The sequence below is a fragment of the Festucalex cinctus genome, chromosome 2, assembly GCF_051991245.1.
Source record: "Festucalex cinctus isolate MCC-2025b chromosome 2, RoL_Fcin_1.0, whole genome shotgun sequence".
Lineage (NCBI taxonomy): Eukaryota > Metazoa > Chordata > Actinopteri > Syngnathiformes > Syngnathidae > Festucalex > Festucalex cinctus.
In genome coordinates, this window is record NC_135412.1 from 31,709,856 (window position 1) to 31,729,086 (window position 19,231).

The window sequence follows — 19,231 nt, forward strand, 5'->3', positions numbered from 1 at the left end:
TTTTATGACTCGACTTTGATTTGCTTCTGATGAGGTTCAGTGGCTTTAATATAGTTTTCAGTAACCACCAGTGGCATATAGTGATAGCATAACAAATGCATTGCTCCAGGCCAGCTCCCCAAAGTGTCCGCAAAACTGCAGCGAGCGCAGTCAGCATTTGTTGTTCATCTAAATAAAAATGAGCAAGAGCATTCTGAGTGTAGTTTTTGTCAAAGTGGACATCGCATTTTAATAAAATAAGAGCATACTGCTGATACAGTAACCACTGAAGGCTCTATTGACGCATGGACGCTTTCACTCGGATCCTTACTTGCTGTATGGTGGTGACAACATGCAGCGATACGTTTAGGTATTTAATTATTTATTACAAAGCATGACTCTTAATTAAAAAAAACAAAAACAAAAAACTACACACACATCCACTCCCTTTTGCTCTACTACTCTTCCCCATCACACTGCCATTAGCACCCACCATCTAGCTTTTAGGAAGCCATTAGTGGTTGAACTATATGTGGTAATTACAAACTGATGTGTCTGGGGGGGAATACATGGGGTCAAGGGGCGGTGCTGCCTGCATTGCAAGAGTAGTCGTCATGCTTGCAATAATGGACTTTATTAGGCAACAAATAACAGCCTTGCTCTCGGTCCAGCTTTAAGTGATTGCTTTGAGCACATCAGCTGCTCAGACTATATGAAAAATGTAGCAGCCCACAAAATCATCCATTCATTTTTGTTACTCAACAGACATCTGGTTTATCTTATTCTTGATGCTGCAAATGATGATATGCTATAATAATTATTATTCAGCGTTCATAACTCTCTTTCATGGATTCACTGTAGCACTCAAGATTGATTTTAAGCTTTTCCGGTAGTGGTCAAATACATATTACCGTAATTGCTGGACTATAGGGCGCACCTGATTATAAGCCGTACCCAGTACATTTCTAAAGGAAAAATAATTTTGTACATACATAAGCTGCACCTGACTATAAGCCGCATGTGCCCACATTGAAACATGAGATATTTACAAAGAAAGACGGTACACAGAAAGAGTTTTCAAAGGTTTAATAATATACCTTAGCTTTTCTTTCCAAACAGTGCCTGTGACGCGGCAGTAACACAGCAGCAATACGGTAGTAACTAACAGGGCTGGTTAAAAATAACATACCGGTAAAAGTCACTGAGACTTCTTGTATTTTCCATGATGAGGGTCTGTTCATGCTAATTTTATTCATGCACAAAGCGCGAAGTTACATTAAACTTGCGTCTTTCTCGACACATATATTCCACCTGTCTCACTCTTACCTTTTCTGCTCAAGCGCCCCTGGCGGCCGTCAGAAAAAAATTGCTTAGATTAGCCGCATCTTTGTATAAGACGCAGGGTTGAAAGCGTGAGAAAAAAGTCGCGGCTTAGAGTCCGGCAATTACGATATGTGAACACACTCAAAATGATTACTTGACACACAGTAGATCCACATGGAGGCTGAATAAAAAAACAAAAAAAACAAAAACAAAACAAAAAACATTGTAGTATGTGGAATGATGTGAAATTATTTGTAATGACTTGAATGACATGGAATGATACCTAATAAAAGAAATTAGATTAATATGTTAGAATAAGGTCTTCTCCGGGTACTCCGGTCTCCTCCCACATTTTCCAAAGGCGTGCATGGCAGGTTAATTGGGCACTCCGAATTGTCCCGAGGTGTGCTTGTGTGTGTGGATGGTTGTTCGTCTCTGTACATTGATTGGTTGGCAACCAGTTCAGGGTGGCTCCAGCGGCCCCCGCGACCTTTGTGAGGAGTAAGAAGATGGATGGATGGATGTCAGAATGATTAGAATATGAGAGGTAAATGCAGTATGTAAGTATTTTTAATTTGGGGCTTCTCAAAATTTTGTGAAAAGGAATAATTAATGAGGTCATGAATAGTTGGAAATGAGAAAAATACCGCAATATCAACTATGGTGTGAGTTTTTTAAATATGTTGAAATTGGAATTATGTCAATTGGATGAATTATATGAAAGTAGATGCTCGTCAAACAAGTTGGGAGGGAGTACAAAATAGAAATAACAGGCATTCAGCCTTCACACAATAAAGGCTGCATTATGATATGAAAAATGGACTATAGGCAATTTGAAGATAAAAACATTTAATTGAAGAATTATTCCATAATGTGTGACTGTGGGTGTTGCTTTTAACAGTTTGTAACATCACGGTCAACCACATTATCCCAGAAAATCATTTTTTGACAGAATTTAAACAAGCTTTCTAACTGTCAAGTCAAGTACAGCTGAAATGTAGGTATTCATTCTGATGATAGACATTTCCTTTTGTGACCATTAGGGATGGGAATTTTTACTAAATTAAAGATTGGCTATGCAGAGTATTCCCACTCAATTACATGGATGAAATGTATTTCTAACATTATTTTTAATGGGCCAGAAGCTTTCTTAGTGATCATGATCAATCTAAGAAAAGTATTGCCTGCTTAGTGCCAGGCATTTTCTTCACATCACTAAATGTATTGAAAGATTTCTGCTAGAGCCGCTTGCATTCAAATGCCTGCTATGTTGAGTAAATGTGACACCCGGCACATTTGCATACACCTGTTCCATAAATCCCATGTGGGATAAGAGCATCATTTCTTCTCTGCTTCCATCTTGTTTTTTGTTTCAGCCCTTATCTTCCCAATATGCCAACAGCAGCAGTATTACAATATTATCCATCAAAGCTTATAGCATCCAAGCATAGATGCTGTATCTGCTACATACATTGACAAGACAAATATATATTTTTCAGTTCGTCAACAACCTTTGAGAATGAAGGAATGTAAGAAAGAGTCTAACATACTTAAAATCCCTCCATGAATGTATTGAAAAAAATAACAACCTGCAAGGATGGGATCATGTTATTGTTGTAGTATCGCTAGACAATCGAAAGGATTATTTTTAAAGTTTTTATAATGCATGGTAGACAGGACTATAACGCCCGTGATGGATGGAGCGTTACAGTAATTAAAAAAAAATGTTGACAAAGACGATGAAATTCTTAATGTTAAATTGATGTACAAAGTGCCAATAATGCCATACAGTATACAGTATAGCGATACAGTATACATTATTGATCCCTCTTCCTTCCCTTTTTTGACTCAACAAGAAGCCTCTTAGTAGTAGAGAAATGATTAATTAATACTTGATTTGGGCGGCATGGTGATTAAGTGGCTTAGCATGTCCGCCTCCCAGTTCTGAGGACTCCGGTTCGAGTCCAGGCGCCAGCCTTCCTGGGTGGAGTTTGCATGTTCTCTCCGTGCCTGCGTGGGTCTTCTCCGGGTACTCCGGTCTCCTCCCACATTCCGAAGACACGCATGGCAGGTTAATTGGGTGCTCCGAATTGTCCCTAGGTGTGCGTGAGTGTGGATGGTTGTTCGTCTCTGTGTGCCCTGCGATTGGCTGGCAACCAGTCCAGGGTGTCCCCCGCCTACTGCCCAAAGCCAGCTGAGATAGGCGCCAGCGACCCTTGTGAGGAATAAGCGGTCAAGAAGATGGATGGATGGATGGATGGATGGATGGTAAGCTAAGGGTAGGTGTGTTTATTGTGGTCTTTTCGAGCAAACTGTTAGAATGAACTTTAATTCTGTTCATGCTTACTCTGTTTACATTTAGCACTTGGTGTAAATATTGTGTGTGCATTAATTTGTTTTTCTCTGCTTAGAAGATGTGCTGCCCTTTGAATGTCACATATACTGTATTTTATGGGCCCTTGAACACTATCAGACCATTGGGAAAGACTTTTCTCCATCGGTTCCAAATTCATATTATGACAAAATCACGCTATAAATGATCAATGAAATCCTACAAAGAGCAGTGAGGGGACCCTGATGCTCTATTAAGATATATAGTGATTCAATAAAAATTGTACTTTATTGAAATCCCTGCACTAGCTCCCGGTGCGCAACACTCACTGAGTTCAAAGTTAGAACATTAATTTAAAGGTAAATCAAGTAGTCACGGCTGCAATGAACTGAACTTGACATGATTCCGAGATAAACTGTCTCCCATTTGAGGCTCCTAAAGGGAATGAATGAAATGAATTACTACAGTGCTCATGGTCCGTCTGTCCCCTTGAATCCTCCCGCCTGACTTCATCACCATGACATCATCTCTCCTCCTTCTTCATTTTCTCTGTGACTTTTTTTTTTTTTTAATGGTGTTCCCCAAGTGCTTCTCACTACTGCGCCAGGCAAATTTTATCTGCAGGAAAAAGCGACGGGTGGAACAAAAGAAGGCCCTAATGACTAGTGGAGGTGATTAAGGACTGAATAGGAGCTATTGCCGGGACCTTCACTGAGCTGCCCGCGTTCTTCAACTCGGTCTGCAATCTGAAGATAGGCAGCGCTTCTCTTACGCCTGCCGCGTGCCTTTAATTGCACCGACATCCCCTGGACCACATGCTGCCGGACTTGAGATAAAGCAAGCCAATTCATGCATTAATTACACTCACCTACCTCAAGACCCCAATTTAAGGGCCCATCTAAATATACAGCACATAATAATGGTCTAGGAGTGTGATTGAAGCGGGTCTCTGCTGGTTAACATTTGCCGCCTACGCCAGCTGTCTGCGATCTGAATTCATATTGTAATGAACGTTGCCATAATCACAGAACGTACCTGTATTGTGTGTGAAGGCAGAGGATGAAGGAATGATGATGAGAAGATATTACTACAGTGAAAATCATAGGTAAATAATGTCACAACTCAATCATGAGCTTGACAACATCCTTTTGTCCAACTGTTTGACAGGCAGGAGAATGGAGTCCAGATTTGACAGACCTGCTAAAAGCTACTTCAATACCTTCGTGGTTCCTAATATCAAAGTACCCAAGCAAATGAAACATGTTTCCATGCTGCATAAACTCAACCAACTGTTTGCTGGCATCTACTTTGTGCTTATGAGCAGACAGGTTTTTCAAGTAAAGAGCAGATGACATGACAAATCATATTACCACACCTCGGCAGTGTATTTAATCACGCTACTTCATTAGATCCACTACGCTGATGATCATTTTCCACAAGCACCACAAACAAATCCATGATTGCCAAGTCACAGTTATCAAAATAAATTATTAGACTGATTAATCATAGAGAATTATGTTGATAATGTGGCATTGATTGCTGATGAATTGAGCCTTAAAGCCATTGAGGTAAAATGGAGTGCACAACAACCAGCAGTGGTACTTTGATTCAATCAGCAACATGATATCAGCAGCAGTGGGAAGGTGAGATTGAGATTCTGTCATCTTTCAAACGCAATGCTACACTCTGATGGAATGTAACGAGAGCTATCTTACCCAAACCGCAGCATAGTAATAATGCAAATACATGTGGAAGCACACTGAGCAATCTGGACCAGTCTGGCGACGAGAACCTCACCCCGCACCATAAATAATTACCTGATGAATGTGTCACCCGTTTTTCCTCATAGCTGATCAACGAAATTTGATGTGACTCTACACAAACTATTTAACACTCATGATGCTATTTATCCTGTAGGCTCACACAATTACTAGTTAGTACAAAATGTTTGTTTATGATGCATCTGTGATTGGTTTCATTTTCCTTCCCGCTTCCTGCATCAGCACTACAAGCACGACATTATGTGCCAACTTAAAGACAGATTGGAGTGATGGGGTTACGGGGGTGATCACCTGTGAATGTACCTTGTCACTGTTGTCATTGACAACCCCTTACACTTTCTTTTCTGGCCTCTTCAACATGCAGACACTGATCTCTGACAGCAAGTGCATCTCTGGTGTGCCTATATGCTGCATGAATAACAAACAAAAATTAAAGGTTAAAAGATGATATACTGTGACCAAGCAGATCACTTTCATATACAGTATTTGATATAGGGCTGGGCGATATGGCCAAAAAAACAAAATCTCTTCTTATTTTTTTTCAGTCATTCAGGATGATTACGATTTTAATCCAATAAACCCAACAAACGTTTATTTAAAGGTTTAATTTATTCAAAATAATTCCTGTGCAAAATATTCAGACAACAATAATGTATACGGATTCTAAATCTGTCTTAACATAAACTTAACATTCACAGTCTGTGCTTAATTGCCACAATTAAGCAGTTGGTTTATGATTGTAAACATTTCTTGTAAACCACTCATCCAACATTCTGCCACTTGTGGAATATTACAAATCACAATAACATCTGGATGTAGCAGAACATAAGAACAGAAGCTTTTAATAATCCAGACAAAATGTGACTTCACAATTTAGCAAATTTTCAACGATTCAATTTTTAAAATGGCGATAATTAAATTAATTCCATTTATTGCCCAGCTCTAATTGATATTGTTTCAAAGCAAATAGTTGTTTACACGTAGCCAAGACTTGCAGAAGGAATTCTTATTAGATTAATTTTTGTTTCTTGTCAAATGATTCTCATCCCATTTCCATCCAAAGGTAAACCAAACCACTAACTGAAGCCCCAAGTAACAATTCAGACAAACAATTAATTACTGAAATTCATTTTGAAGTTTTGGGATGTGTAAAAATTACTTATGGGAACTTCCAATCACTAGTTCATCATATATATATATATATATATATATATATATATATATATATATATATATATATATATATATACACATATATATATATATACACATATATAATTTTTTTATTTTTTTTACTGTCGAATCAACTTTTTATTAGTAGTAATGTTGCACATTACTGTTGATGGAGAAACTTCATGAAGCGAAGCAAATAAAACCCTTCAACTAGTTTCATCGAGAGAATATATTACCAAGAAAACATTTTGGGGGGAAAAATCATGCTTGCTGCGAGCTTTGCAATCTGCCAAGACATCAAGCTGGCCACATGGTATAGAAAAGGACATTTTTCTCTTCAACTAGCTTTGCTAAATTAGTGGAGAAGCTTGTCCAGAAGATGAAAAAGAAATAAACATAGAAAAAGATTTAATTATTTTCAGTCATGTCACATGCACAGTGTTTGTTAATTAAATGGTGTTGGGGATTTTAAATGCACTTTGTCAAGTCTAGACATCTGATATCCAAAAATACTGCTGTTTACAGCTTCAGCTTTTGTATTTCTATATTTATTTAGCTGACTTCTTTCTGACAGCTACACAGGAAGCCCTGAAATAGTGCTGAAAATTCTGCCACTTTATCCAGACAAAAAATAAAATGAATCAAAAAGAGGGCAAAACTGAACATTCCGCTTAAAGCTCAGTGCAGTGAAACATAGTGGGTGTGAGCGTTCTGCACCCCCCACGGTGACATCCAAGCAGAGAGCGTGAGTCAATGGCTTCAGATCAGGTTTGAGAAGTGTGGGTTGAGCGTGCGTTCAACAAGGCACTTAACCTCTCACCGCCCCAGAGGAGAAGCTCACTCGCCACTGCAGATAAGCAAGAAGCAGCCGATGACGCAAAAGGTAGAAGTGGAGAAATGAGTGTGAGGCATGCGGCAGTAAGATAAAAGCAACATCTTGCATGGAGTTAATCAAAGTATTGATTGTGGCCTGTGGAATATTGCGACACTCCTTTTTAATGGCGATGTGAGGGTAGTTGACATTAACAGCGAGTGTCCTCATTGATTTATCCCTCCATTTCGCTTATCCTTTTGGGGAGTCACGGCTAAACTGGATTCTAGCTCGACTGACTTTGGGTGAGAAGCGGGCATCACACCGGATTGGTGATCACAGGGCACATAAAGACAAATAAGTCTTTATTCAACCGAACATGCATGTTTTTGTTTTGTATTGTTTTTATCTGGAGGGCAGAGTACACAGAATCTTTGAGTGTGTTAGACGTAGAGTATCATCCACATACAGGACCGCACCACTCACGTAGATCTAAACCAACATTTTACTACATAGCATCGAATGAACGCAAATTGACCCTACATGGTACTTTTTTTTTCCAGCACATCCAACTGTTACGGCTGGCGGCTCGGGCCCGCCGCCGGCTCCGCTCCCCTAGTATGTATGTGTGTGTTTGTGTCGGCTGGTGCCCGTATTATGGTATTTCAGTTTGAATGCGCCAGCGCGACACTTTGTTTGGACGACTGTGCCAGCGCGATGCGCTGATTGGACGACTGTGCCAGCGCGACGCGCTGATTGGACGACTGTGCCAGCGCGACGCGCTGATTGGACGACTGTGCCAGCGCGACGCGCTGATTGGACGACTGTGCCAGCGCGACGTCCTGGGCGGTGGTCGTCCGCCCCTACGCCCTCGGTGGAGCAGCTCCAGCCCTCTCCGCCAATCGCCGACTACCACCTGGCCGGACTGCTCCACAATAAAAAGCGCTGCATTGCCGCTCCTCGGGGCGGCTGGAACTTCTCAGTGCAGCTCGCCTCGTTCGTGTCTCTTTCGTGTTGCTATTTGGTGTGAGACACTCGCTAGACCCGTGAGCTGGGTAACCCATTTTGTGCTCGTGTGTATACTTGTATCATTCCCCTTTTGGTTATTGTTGTGTCTCCTCCGTTCTGTCAGTGCTGTCAACTACGGTTATTAGTTGTTCACCTCCCACTTTCACTCCCTTGACAAACCCCTGCCTGACACGTCAATTAAAACTACTCAGATCTTAAAGTCGACCCCGTGTTTATCTACCTTTATTTCCTGCTATTGTGTTACTTCCCTTCCCCTTGACGAGCCGGGCGTAACACCAACATCCAACTTACGGTCAGACATTGGTTGTCAACATTTGTCATTGCGCTACTTTTCCACACATGCTAGTTGATAGTCTTACTGCCCTCAGTCTCCTCTCAAATAAAATGTCTCCTTCCTGTGGCCATTGCTGTTTATCTGTTAAATATACAACGCACAGTCAGTTGTTCTCTTGACTCAGAGGAGAACTGTGGCCTATATCTTGATGGGGAACGGGCTGGAAATAAACATAAAATACAAGTTGTTGTTTTTTCTTGGTAGTGAAAGAAGCACAACTGGACTACATTCTACAGCCAACCTGTCTGAAGGTTGTTGTGGAAGCCTGACAATATGCAAGTACTGTAAACCCCTGCTATTTGTGGGGAAGCTGAAAGGAAAAGAAGAAGAGATGTTTGCTTACGAATGATGAGAAACTTCAAATGACATAAGTAAGCACTGATAGAAGTGGGTTTTCATCCGTCAATGTAATCGTCACTAACTGGGTCAAGTACCAACAAATCTCTTAGTACATCATTGACGGATGCCCTTTTTGGTGGCGATTGACAAATAACCCGACCGATGCCCACTTATGTCTGTCAGTCCTAAAATAGTGGTGGTGAAGTGATGATGAAAGCGAGGTTAAAATAAAATGACAGACTGACGATTATGTTTTTGGTTCGGCTTGCAAAAATGACGGACTGACGATAACGGAAGAGTGTCCAGGGTGCAGATGAAGAAGATTTTTAACTAATTACCCCACCTATGTTAATTTGTACTTTCAACAAAAAAAAAAAAAGTTTAATAATAGCAAATGCTCTCCAAGTGCTAGAACAATGTTATGCTAGTTTAATGATGTAGCAATATGTTTCAAAGCAAAGTTGTTGTTTTTCTTGCAGTATCTGAGCTTGAGCTAGCAGAGATTTTAAAAAAAAGAAGAAAAAAAAGTATGATTTAGTGTATGCAAGTGACTTTCTATACCTAGAGGAATTACTTTCTGTAATCAAACAGTAATTTCTTACGTTACTCTGGTTGTTCGCATTCTATCTCTCAATATGTTAGCAAACAAATGTGTTGAACAAATTGCTTTAGGAAAATTAAACAAGGACTGAATTATAGCTTGAGTGTTGACTGACACAAGAAAGACTCTTGCTCTCCCAAGATTGACTTTGTATGTTAAAAAAATGGGCAGATTATACACACTCATTTGCATGGAAGAATAGAACAATTCTACAAATGGGTTAAGTAGGTCACCCGACATTAGCTGTCTTTTTTTTCCCATGTAATGGCCTTGCTGGGATATTAGGTGCTTTTGCATTAGGTACTGCCACTGAGGTAAAACAAGGTGACATTTATGTGATAATCATCATCAAAATCTAATAACCTACGGTAATCAAAGTGAGAGCATAGCCTACAATATACGCAGTTTTATACAAATCCTTTTCTCCCAGAGGAAGACTAAAACTATAAGGAGCCAATAATGAAACAGCTTTTAAAGTATGTTTTCATTGCTGTGCAAGGTTATACATCTTAACCGCCGAAATTGAGGCATCAAAGTGCTTCAGTTGAACATTAAACTTACAAGGCAACAGCGAATACTAGAAATAATCACATGAACAAAAAATGCACACAAAAGTAAATAACTCAAGCCTTGAACTTCTTTTAGTTCGATTTTGTCCAAAGTACTTGTTTTCTGCAGCCCTGCTTCTCATTAATGAGAGTAGAAGAAACTGATAAATAAATAAATATATAAATAAATAAATAATCTTACAGTGTACATGTACAAGTTTACTGAATGGTATAAATTTAGAAAATACCATTCAGTAAACTTGTACAATGTACACTGTAAGATTTGTATGAAAATGTATTATTTATTGATCTGAAACTTCAGTGTTATAACTGTGAGCCACTGTATGTAACAAACAGGTTGTAACCTTTTTCATGTTTGAACAGCATTGAAATAAAATATTAAGGCTTAATGTTCCATTATTAATATAACATTCTTCCATGCTTAAGGTGTGAAAGTTAGACGTTTTGTTGAATATTTTTCCATCAAAAATGGATGTTAAAAAATCGATTCGGCTGCCTATTGAATCGATTCGAGAATTGCATGCTGTAGTATCGCGATATATTGCCGAATCGATTTTTTTTAACCCCCCCTAATATTATATATATATATATATATATATATATATATATATATATATATATATATATATATATATATATATATATATATATATATATATATATATATATATAAATAAAGCATTAAGAACTAATAAAAGGGACAAAAGAAGAACTAAATCATCATCATCAGTTGATGAGTGACAGTTAATATCAAAACACATGACCTTCCTCTTTTGTTTGCACCCTTAAAAAGCGCCATCATTTATTTAGAGGGAAAAAAAAGGCAGCTGGCATCTCCTGTGGTGGGGGAGAACAGCCAGCTGCTGTCCCAGTCTGAAGCATTGATTTGACCCTCATTGACAGGACAGTGAGCCCCAAGAGGATGACTCAGCTGGCCTAAGGCCCTCTGCATTAATAAACACTCCAATTATAAGAAATCTGTCCAGACACTCATGCAGTTTCATTGCGTTCTTTTCACTTGCCTGTCTTTCTCCATGCTTGACTTGACAGATGAGAGCTTGTTGTCTAACATCAACTCGATATCTATATTTGCAATTTACTCCAGTTGGCACCACCATTGGATGACAGAGATATCACTTCTAGTTTCTATATTGAACTCAATAGGGACCCAAGTATCTCTGGAATAATTATGAAGAGCTCCAGCAGACCTTTTGATTATCCAACAAAGGTGGTGAGGAGAGTATATTTGGCATTCTCCAAGAAGCCGACTCGACAAACTTTGCAAGAGAATCCTAAATTAAAGGCACTTTCCTGCCAGGATGTTTCTAAGCTTCTGTGGACTAAAAGCAATGTCTGAAGTTCCTGAACAAAATCGCGTTTGCAGCAAATTCAGTTTACAAGAGTTTGGCGCTGCACAAGCTCTGGGAGATAAAAGAGTAGACAAAAGTACTTATGATTAGGAGTTGGAAAATACTTCTTGTACATACATAAAAACGTGAACACCTCCGTTGTCACATGTATACCCATCCCATCCATCTGTTTTTTGTCCTGATCTTCCTCCTTAGGGTTGTGGGTGAGCTGGAGCCTATCCCAGCTGATATTAGGCAACGAGCAGGGTATTGTGTGTGTGCTCTGCAGCCAAAATGCTCTTTGTCCACCATTTGTGTTCAAAATGGCCGCAAGCTTTCCAACTCGTCCGTAGCTTATCAAGAAAGAAATGCATGCAGCATGACATGTGGAAAACATTTGGCTTGCACTGCAAACAGTCGGGGCAAGCCGAAAGATACTAACAACTAAACTAATTCCGCAAAGCCACACAAACAGGAGGTAACAGTAAGGCTAAACAACACGTATCAATCCATCCCTCCCTCCTTCTAACGTATTGTCCAGGTGTCAGATAAACTTTTTTTCCGGCCAATACTCCAATTAAAGTGGCTCGACTTGGACTCAAGTGCAAAAAATTGATTGAGACATCATAATTTTAGAGTCTAACATTCATGTCAGAATGTGGGAGGAAGTTAGTGTTTCCGCTGAAAACCCACACAAACGCTACACAGGAAGGCCTGAGCCGACATTCTATTACCATCATACTGTATCCACTCTAACTTGTTCCATAAATCATTGTTTATGCATACAAAGAGCGTAATCTTCTCAGTCATGCTCACTATTGTGCTCAGTGCAGGTACTGCATCTGATGCAGGACTGTGTTCCTGATTTTAAGCTCCAACATGACATAATGCGCTGACTGTACCATCTGTGCTTTCACTACTCGGAAGAAAAACATGACCTTACATCCACCCTGCAAATCACTACTGTGCTATAATCCCCATTGGCAAATTCTTGGTAAATGTACTTTTCACAACAATCAAAAAAATGATGTGATCGGGGCCTGTGATTGTTAATTTATTTTTCAAAAAGTGAAAAAGCAAGAAAAATGAATCACAGCAAGCAACTTTCATTTTGATGATTTAGCAAATAATGTATCAATAGTTTATCTAATTTGGTCGGTAGCTGGTGACACAAATTCTCAAAATTCGTATCGTATCGTATTGATAATTCAACAATATGCTTAATAAAACAAATGTTGCACAGATCACACCGCTGTACACAAGAACAATAAAAAATATTTTAATGTAATATTTGCTTTCTGATTGGACCACCTCTTGTATTAGGCAACAGTTGATGATGACAAATGTATGAACATGCACTACATTTATGACTACACATGGGATTTTTGATACAACTTCTTTTCACACATACCAGTACGAGTATTCAGTCTATGAGTACTCACCGATACCGAGTACAGATACCTTTACTACTTCCGACATCTAATATTTCATTTAACACAATGACAAAAAATTGTAAACTGTAGGGATGGGTGTGTGCCGATACCATTTATCGCAAATGGGCTGATACTGGCCTTATTTCAAGGTATCACGTACTCGCTACAGCTGCGGATACCAGTGTCGATCGAATACAGTTGTATAAATTACTTTAATAATTGGAACTATTTCTGGCTACTAGATTATTTATGTATTTATTTATTTATTTATTTATTCATTTATTTATTCATTTATTTAGCTATTTATTATTCATTTTATTGGGTATTCTAAAAAGTATGAACAAATTGGAAAAAAAGACAATTGAATAATTACTATTAATTTATTGCAATTTTAAAGAAAAATAATAAATATGAATAAATATTGGGATAGTTTGGTCTTTCTTTAAAATTATTCGTAATTGGTTTAATAGCAATGTTATGTAACAAAAGTACTAGTTGTGTCAGTACTTTGTATCTGTATTGGTGACTCATCAAGAGTTACACATACACAATTTATCAGTCTGAAAACAAGTCGGAAAGAACATCCCTAGTGATGTCAGATTTTTTTTGCCTTAAGTATCGTGGCTGGTATTGTCAGCCTCCACGAGTACCTGATACCTTAAAACAGTGGTGTCCAAACTTGGTCCATTTTTGTGTGTTGGAGAAGTGAAACATCCGAAAACCTGCAGGACTATGGCCCTCAAGGACCGAGTTTGGACACCACTGCCTTAAAATGAAGCTGATATTGGCCTGAAATTGATACTCGGTACTCACCATTCACTATCTTGGAAACTTGAAACAATAAAGCGCAGATGAAAAATGGAATCGATGGTACAAATGTGTTCACCAAAAGTGTCTAGATTCGTACTCCTTCCGTATGAATGTGATACAGAATAAAACGGCCTTTATGCCCTCGCGATATGTTCCGTCCTGACTACTCTTAAATGTAATGTGAATTAGCAACCAACTGGAGACCACAACTTTAAGTAGTAGTGGTTTTCAATAAAATGGGCTTGCTTTCTTTTTTTTCTTTTTAACAGCATATTTGGCTTCATTCCTATCACGCAACTGCTCACATTTCATGAGTGGCAACAATAAGCTTGCGTGTATAACCCAAACACTTGGCTGTATTGAATGTGCTGGGAAAAATGTGCCTCTTTCAGTAGTGAATCTTTTTGCGTGAAAGCTACAACAGGGGCACAGAAAGCGACGGCTAGAGCTGTGGGCGCACCTTATGTGAATGGCTTCAGTGTTGGCTGGCTAGTGCATTGGCAGCCTGGATGATCGAATCCAGCATGTGATGAGGGAGTTAGGGGGAAGAGACTCAGTGATGGAGAATGATGTGTTAATGGGATTCAAACACGCCCTTTTTTATAACACGGCTGGTTCCTGTGCCAGGGGGACACCAACTTGCAGGTGATTACATTTAACAAATGGCTGTCTCATTAGCTACAGCCCTAGTGTTTGGCGTGCATACACATTCAGACATGGACACTGGCATACACATGAAGTTGTACAGAGAAAAGGGCAGCACACAAAAGGGAATGCTCAAGAGGTTACAAGCTCTATCCAGCTGGCTAATTAAAACATCCCAGTTACCCCAGCCAACATTCAATAGTGCCCCAGTTCACTTTGGAGGGAACTAAGCAGCATAGCCATGAAGGTTCGTGTCCAAATGCTCAAGTTGCTCCCTTCACAGTCATGCTAATGACCACAATTAGCAATATTACATTTGAAGCTCAAGTCTCCTCTCAAAATAAATTCACGCTGCTGGTCACTAACACACAACTTGTGATGGATGATGTAACATCTTTATGCTGCAATAAAATGAGCAAGTGTACAGTAACTTGAACTGATTTACTCAGACCCTCCTCCAGAATTCCTTCTGGATCCAAGACAACACACCATTACAAGCTGACAGTATTAAAACATGCCATCTCATTTCCTCCAGAGTGGGACTGTTTATGTAGTCGACTGCAGAGAATTACAGTCTGGCGTTTATTTGAAGTAAGGTTGTTTATTTTAGAGGAGGCCTTTGTTTGTACAAATGTGTGCGTAAGACACACTGCTATCCGTTTAACTTTTACATCTGTAACATAACAGTAGCCGTATGGGGGGAAAAAACGTGTAAGAGGATTCAAAACATTGGTGAGTAAAACATCCTGCTGCTGTAACGCCAGCTGACTGTCACCAAAATAATGAAACTTTTTCACAAGCATATACCACTGATTAAAAAATAATAATCCAGGGTGGTACAACAAAATCTGTAGACTGGAGATTGCCTACAAAACAACCACAAATGCAGTGAATGAAGACAGCATGTTTACAAGGTTGTCTTCTATACTCGAAGAAAATTCTTCAACCCTTCAAACTTCAAAAGAAAGACTCCTGAGACACAAATTGGATTCCAAACCAGAAAACATGTTGTTGATTGAAGAGCAAAGAGAAAGAAAAGAACAGCTTCTGCCCAGCGGGATAATGGTCTCCCAGCATCTGCTTCATGACCATTAGCTCCGTAAATAATGCATGGGACTTGGGACCGCTCACATCCGGCATGGGGTCAGCAAACGAGCTGGACCAGACGGGAAATCACAGTGCATGCAAACATGTCAATTGTGGTGACCCAGCAGCTTAAAGTCACCGCTTGCAGACTTGGATGGATTAAAGAAGGGTCTTGAAATTGCGTCAAAGCCAAGTGAGGGCAGATTAAAAAAAAATGTGACTAAAGTTTAGAACATGAGCAGCTCATCCCATCCCAGGGGCAAGATTGAACAGCATGTGCACTGCAAAGGTTAGACAATATATTTCAGTGACCACGTGGATTTCACCCTGCTGCCGACACCCAATGGAAGTGTTCGACCACGGAATAATGAGACACTTGCTGTGCAGACACATTTCCGCTGACCCAAAAGTCACAGTGACCCAGTGCTCTCTTCAAGCCCTCTGGAGAATTTCCTGTTACAAGGATGAAACACTGCATAAGTCCCACAATAGCTCTTAGAGGGGAAACCTAATCTTAGAAGAGTGCTAAAATAGCAAGATGAGGCAGAAAATAAGAGACCCTGCGGAAAGTGGATTAAAAAAAAGAGAGAGAGACATGACAGGCTTTTATGAACGTTAAAGAGCATTTTTGGTTCATCCTAAAATTTCACTTAAAAACATACAACATACATACGTAGTGCTGTGAACCATTAAAATTTCTACTTTGATAGAATCATAAAATGTTTATGACAAAATGCTTACAGAGCAAAGTTAATGAAACACACAAATTGAGTTTGTGTGTACATTTTCATTATAGATTCTTATATAAGTCGTCACTTTTGTGAGGAAACCACACCACAAAGTATGGTGAAATTGATTGGCTAAGGCACAGTCCTACCTTCAAAATGTCCATTTTTGCCTTTTGCTATGCACCTTTTTTCACCACCTCTCTGGATGATTAACAATTTGGCAAGCCCTAATGGTGTGGCTGTGGGAAGTGATTTGATTTAGCCTTGCTTTAGCAGGGAAAACCCCCTGAGACGCTGGCAGGACAAGAATGGAAAGAGACTGACGGAGAACCAGCGGGGATTTGATAACCGCCATCAGCTGCTGCTCCAATCTGCTGAGGTGATGATGCGAGACAACAGAGTGTGCTGCACACACGCACACGTGCAAACGCACACATAGACACACAGCCGGCATGTTCTATTTCAGTGTAGGTGAGCATATTCAAGTGCACACAGACGCACACACATGCAAAACCATTTGCACATGTGCAAACAAGTATGGACAACAATCTGTGAACTCGCGCAACTTCCTGTCGTTTGCACTACCGAGCAAAGCATCTGCTGGAAGTCTACAGTCTCTAAAGATTGTTGCCCCTCAAGTCCATCGTGTCCAACAACATGGCAGTAGTGCAATCAGATAAAGACTAGGAGGAGAGCAAACAGGCAGGCTTTTAAACTTTTATCACTTGTGAAATCCATTAAGTGAACAGCTATGACAACTAAAAAGCAGGTTGTTTCATTTAAGGGAACAAAACTAGAAGGGACAAATTACAACCTGACGAAACTCGGTTTGACAACATACAACAAATGTTCTAAGCCATGTTTCAATAGCCCTTTTTTTTTTCGAAAATGAAATTAGCAGCAATTACTCACGTTTAAATCTGCAAACATAATAAGCAGACTCCTTATCAATAATAGACTTCATTAATTGTTGTATGCGGCATATGTTATAAATGCTGGGGGCGTTTCAGTGAAAACAATGTAGAACGTTTGATGGAATTTTAATTCTAAATGCAGGCTTACTTTTCTACAAAATAAAAAAAAAATACAAGTGAACTTAATTAAAGAAAAAAAAACATCTCAGCAAAAATTTAATAGAATACAACTACTGTACCAATTAACATTAAAAGAATCAAACAGGAAAATAAACAAATTGATGATACAACCGAATATGGTTGAAAAGGTTCTTAGAGCAAAGACATAAAACAAAAACCACAAAAAGTCTCCAAATCTTTGGAAATCACTTCATCAATTTATCAACCACAATTCAATGTAGAACCCTTAAAGCCATTGTGCACTGCACAGTATCAACCCGACTCAGCTCTCCTTTGGTTTGGGGATTTCTGTTTCAAAATAAAGGTTAAACAATACCACTGTAATATTACCATTATGGTGTGCAAGTCATGAATCTTCCGGATTTTCCATCCTCACTTTTCATAGGATTGTGAATTCTTGTGAGAACATGAAATCACGTGTCACAAAAACTCTGCTGCCCTTATTTATCTGTCATTGCAATTCTAAAATCAATAAAACAAATTTCACACGGTTATTTCATCCGCATGTTAAACTATTAAATCCCAGTATATACAGTAACATGCTTGATATCTAAGTCAATGTTGTTTGTCATTACCGCCATTGGTTCCCACGGTCTTTGGTTCAGGGCTGATGCATATCCACCGTGGCAGCCTGTCACCAACGGGACATTGGCATGAATAGTCCATCATCTTCGCTGCACCTCACTTACATTCCCCTCTGCTCTCTGTCTCCAACTGGAGCAGTTTGCTCAGCTGCACTCCTCTTTGACTGCATTTATGCCAGATGAGTGGCACAGTTTACCCCAGTAATCTGTGTGTGTGTGTGTGTGTTTGTGCATGCGTGCGTGTGCGTGTGCGTGAATGATAAATATATAAAGGCACGCCCAAGTTACTGGAGGGCTCTCGCCTCGGACGCTGTGCCTCAAAGACCATGAAAGACCATTAAAGCTTAATAAAAGACAGTATGGATGTGATAATATACAAGTATTTGTGTAAGAATAAGTGCAGAATCCAGGTTTTCGTTGAAGATGTTTGACAAGAATATTGACAATTACTATTGAGGAATTACAGCCCTTTTTATGTGCAAAAAACGCCGATTTTCAGGGGCTCAAAAGTATTTGTCGCTTTTGTAGATATAACCATTATGCTTTATCGGTCTGGAAACAGACCACTGGACTTTACCATTGAGCAATATTCTATTTACTGTCCACTCAAGGTTATTGGGGGCTTTTCGGTCACTCACAGTCAGACCACTAAAGTGAATGATCACATAAAAATTTCCTTATGGAGTAAAATAAGCTACAAAAAAACATGCATCAAGCCAAGTCTTGAGAAAGTAAATGTTTCATTGTCAAAATCTTTAAATCTGTCATTAATAGACACCTTCATAAATGTAAATGTAGAGGATTCAAGATTCTGCAAACCACTAATAACATTCTTCCTGATTCGAGCGTCAGAACCCCCCCCCCCCCCCCCCCCCCCCCCCCCAAAAAAAAAAAAACACAATTCCCGTCTTCTGGAATCAGCTTATTTGAACAGATCAAACCAAGGTCATAATGATGCCAAGAGAAAAGAATGCAGAAAGGGAGGAACTGCTCATGATCCAAAGAATACAACATCATGTGTCGAATATGGTGGAGGTAGCGTTATGACATGCCATGAATAACTGCTAAAGGAAAAGACTCCATTCAGCAGAAGCATGACAAGAGGTCAAACGTCACAAGTGTGTGTGGGGAGAGCTGGAGGCCATGGACAGTGTGTGACCCCTGAGTCAAAAAACATGTGCTCCGTGGACATGTTTTACAATAAATGCCAATAATTTTGTAATGGTAAGTG

At 39.5% G+C, this 19,231-nt stretch overlaps 1 protein-coding gene across 5 annotated transcripts in view; it reads right to left on the reverse strand.

Moving 5' to 3' along the window:
* Positions 1-19,231, reverse strand: part of kazna (kazrin, periplakin interacting protein a) — a 147,062-nt gene that overhangs the window by 49,632 nt on the left and 78,199 nt on the right. Inside the window, exon 1 of one of the 5 annotated variants that reach the window (XM_077514600.1) lies at positions 17,992-18,153. The exons of the other annotated variants lie outside the window; for them this stretch is intronic. Within the exon in view, the coding sequence (XP_077370726.1) occupies positions 17,992-18,085 (94 nt within the window). The 5' untranslated portion in view covers positions 18,086-18,153. Of the gene's footprint in view, positions 1-17,991; positions 18,154-19,231 lie in introns of those variants that run through there. 5 annotated transcript variants of the gene reach the window in all.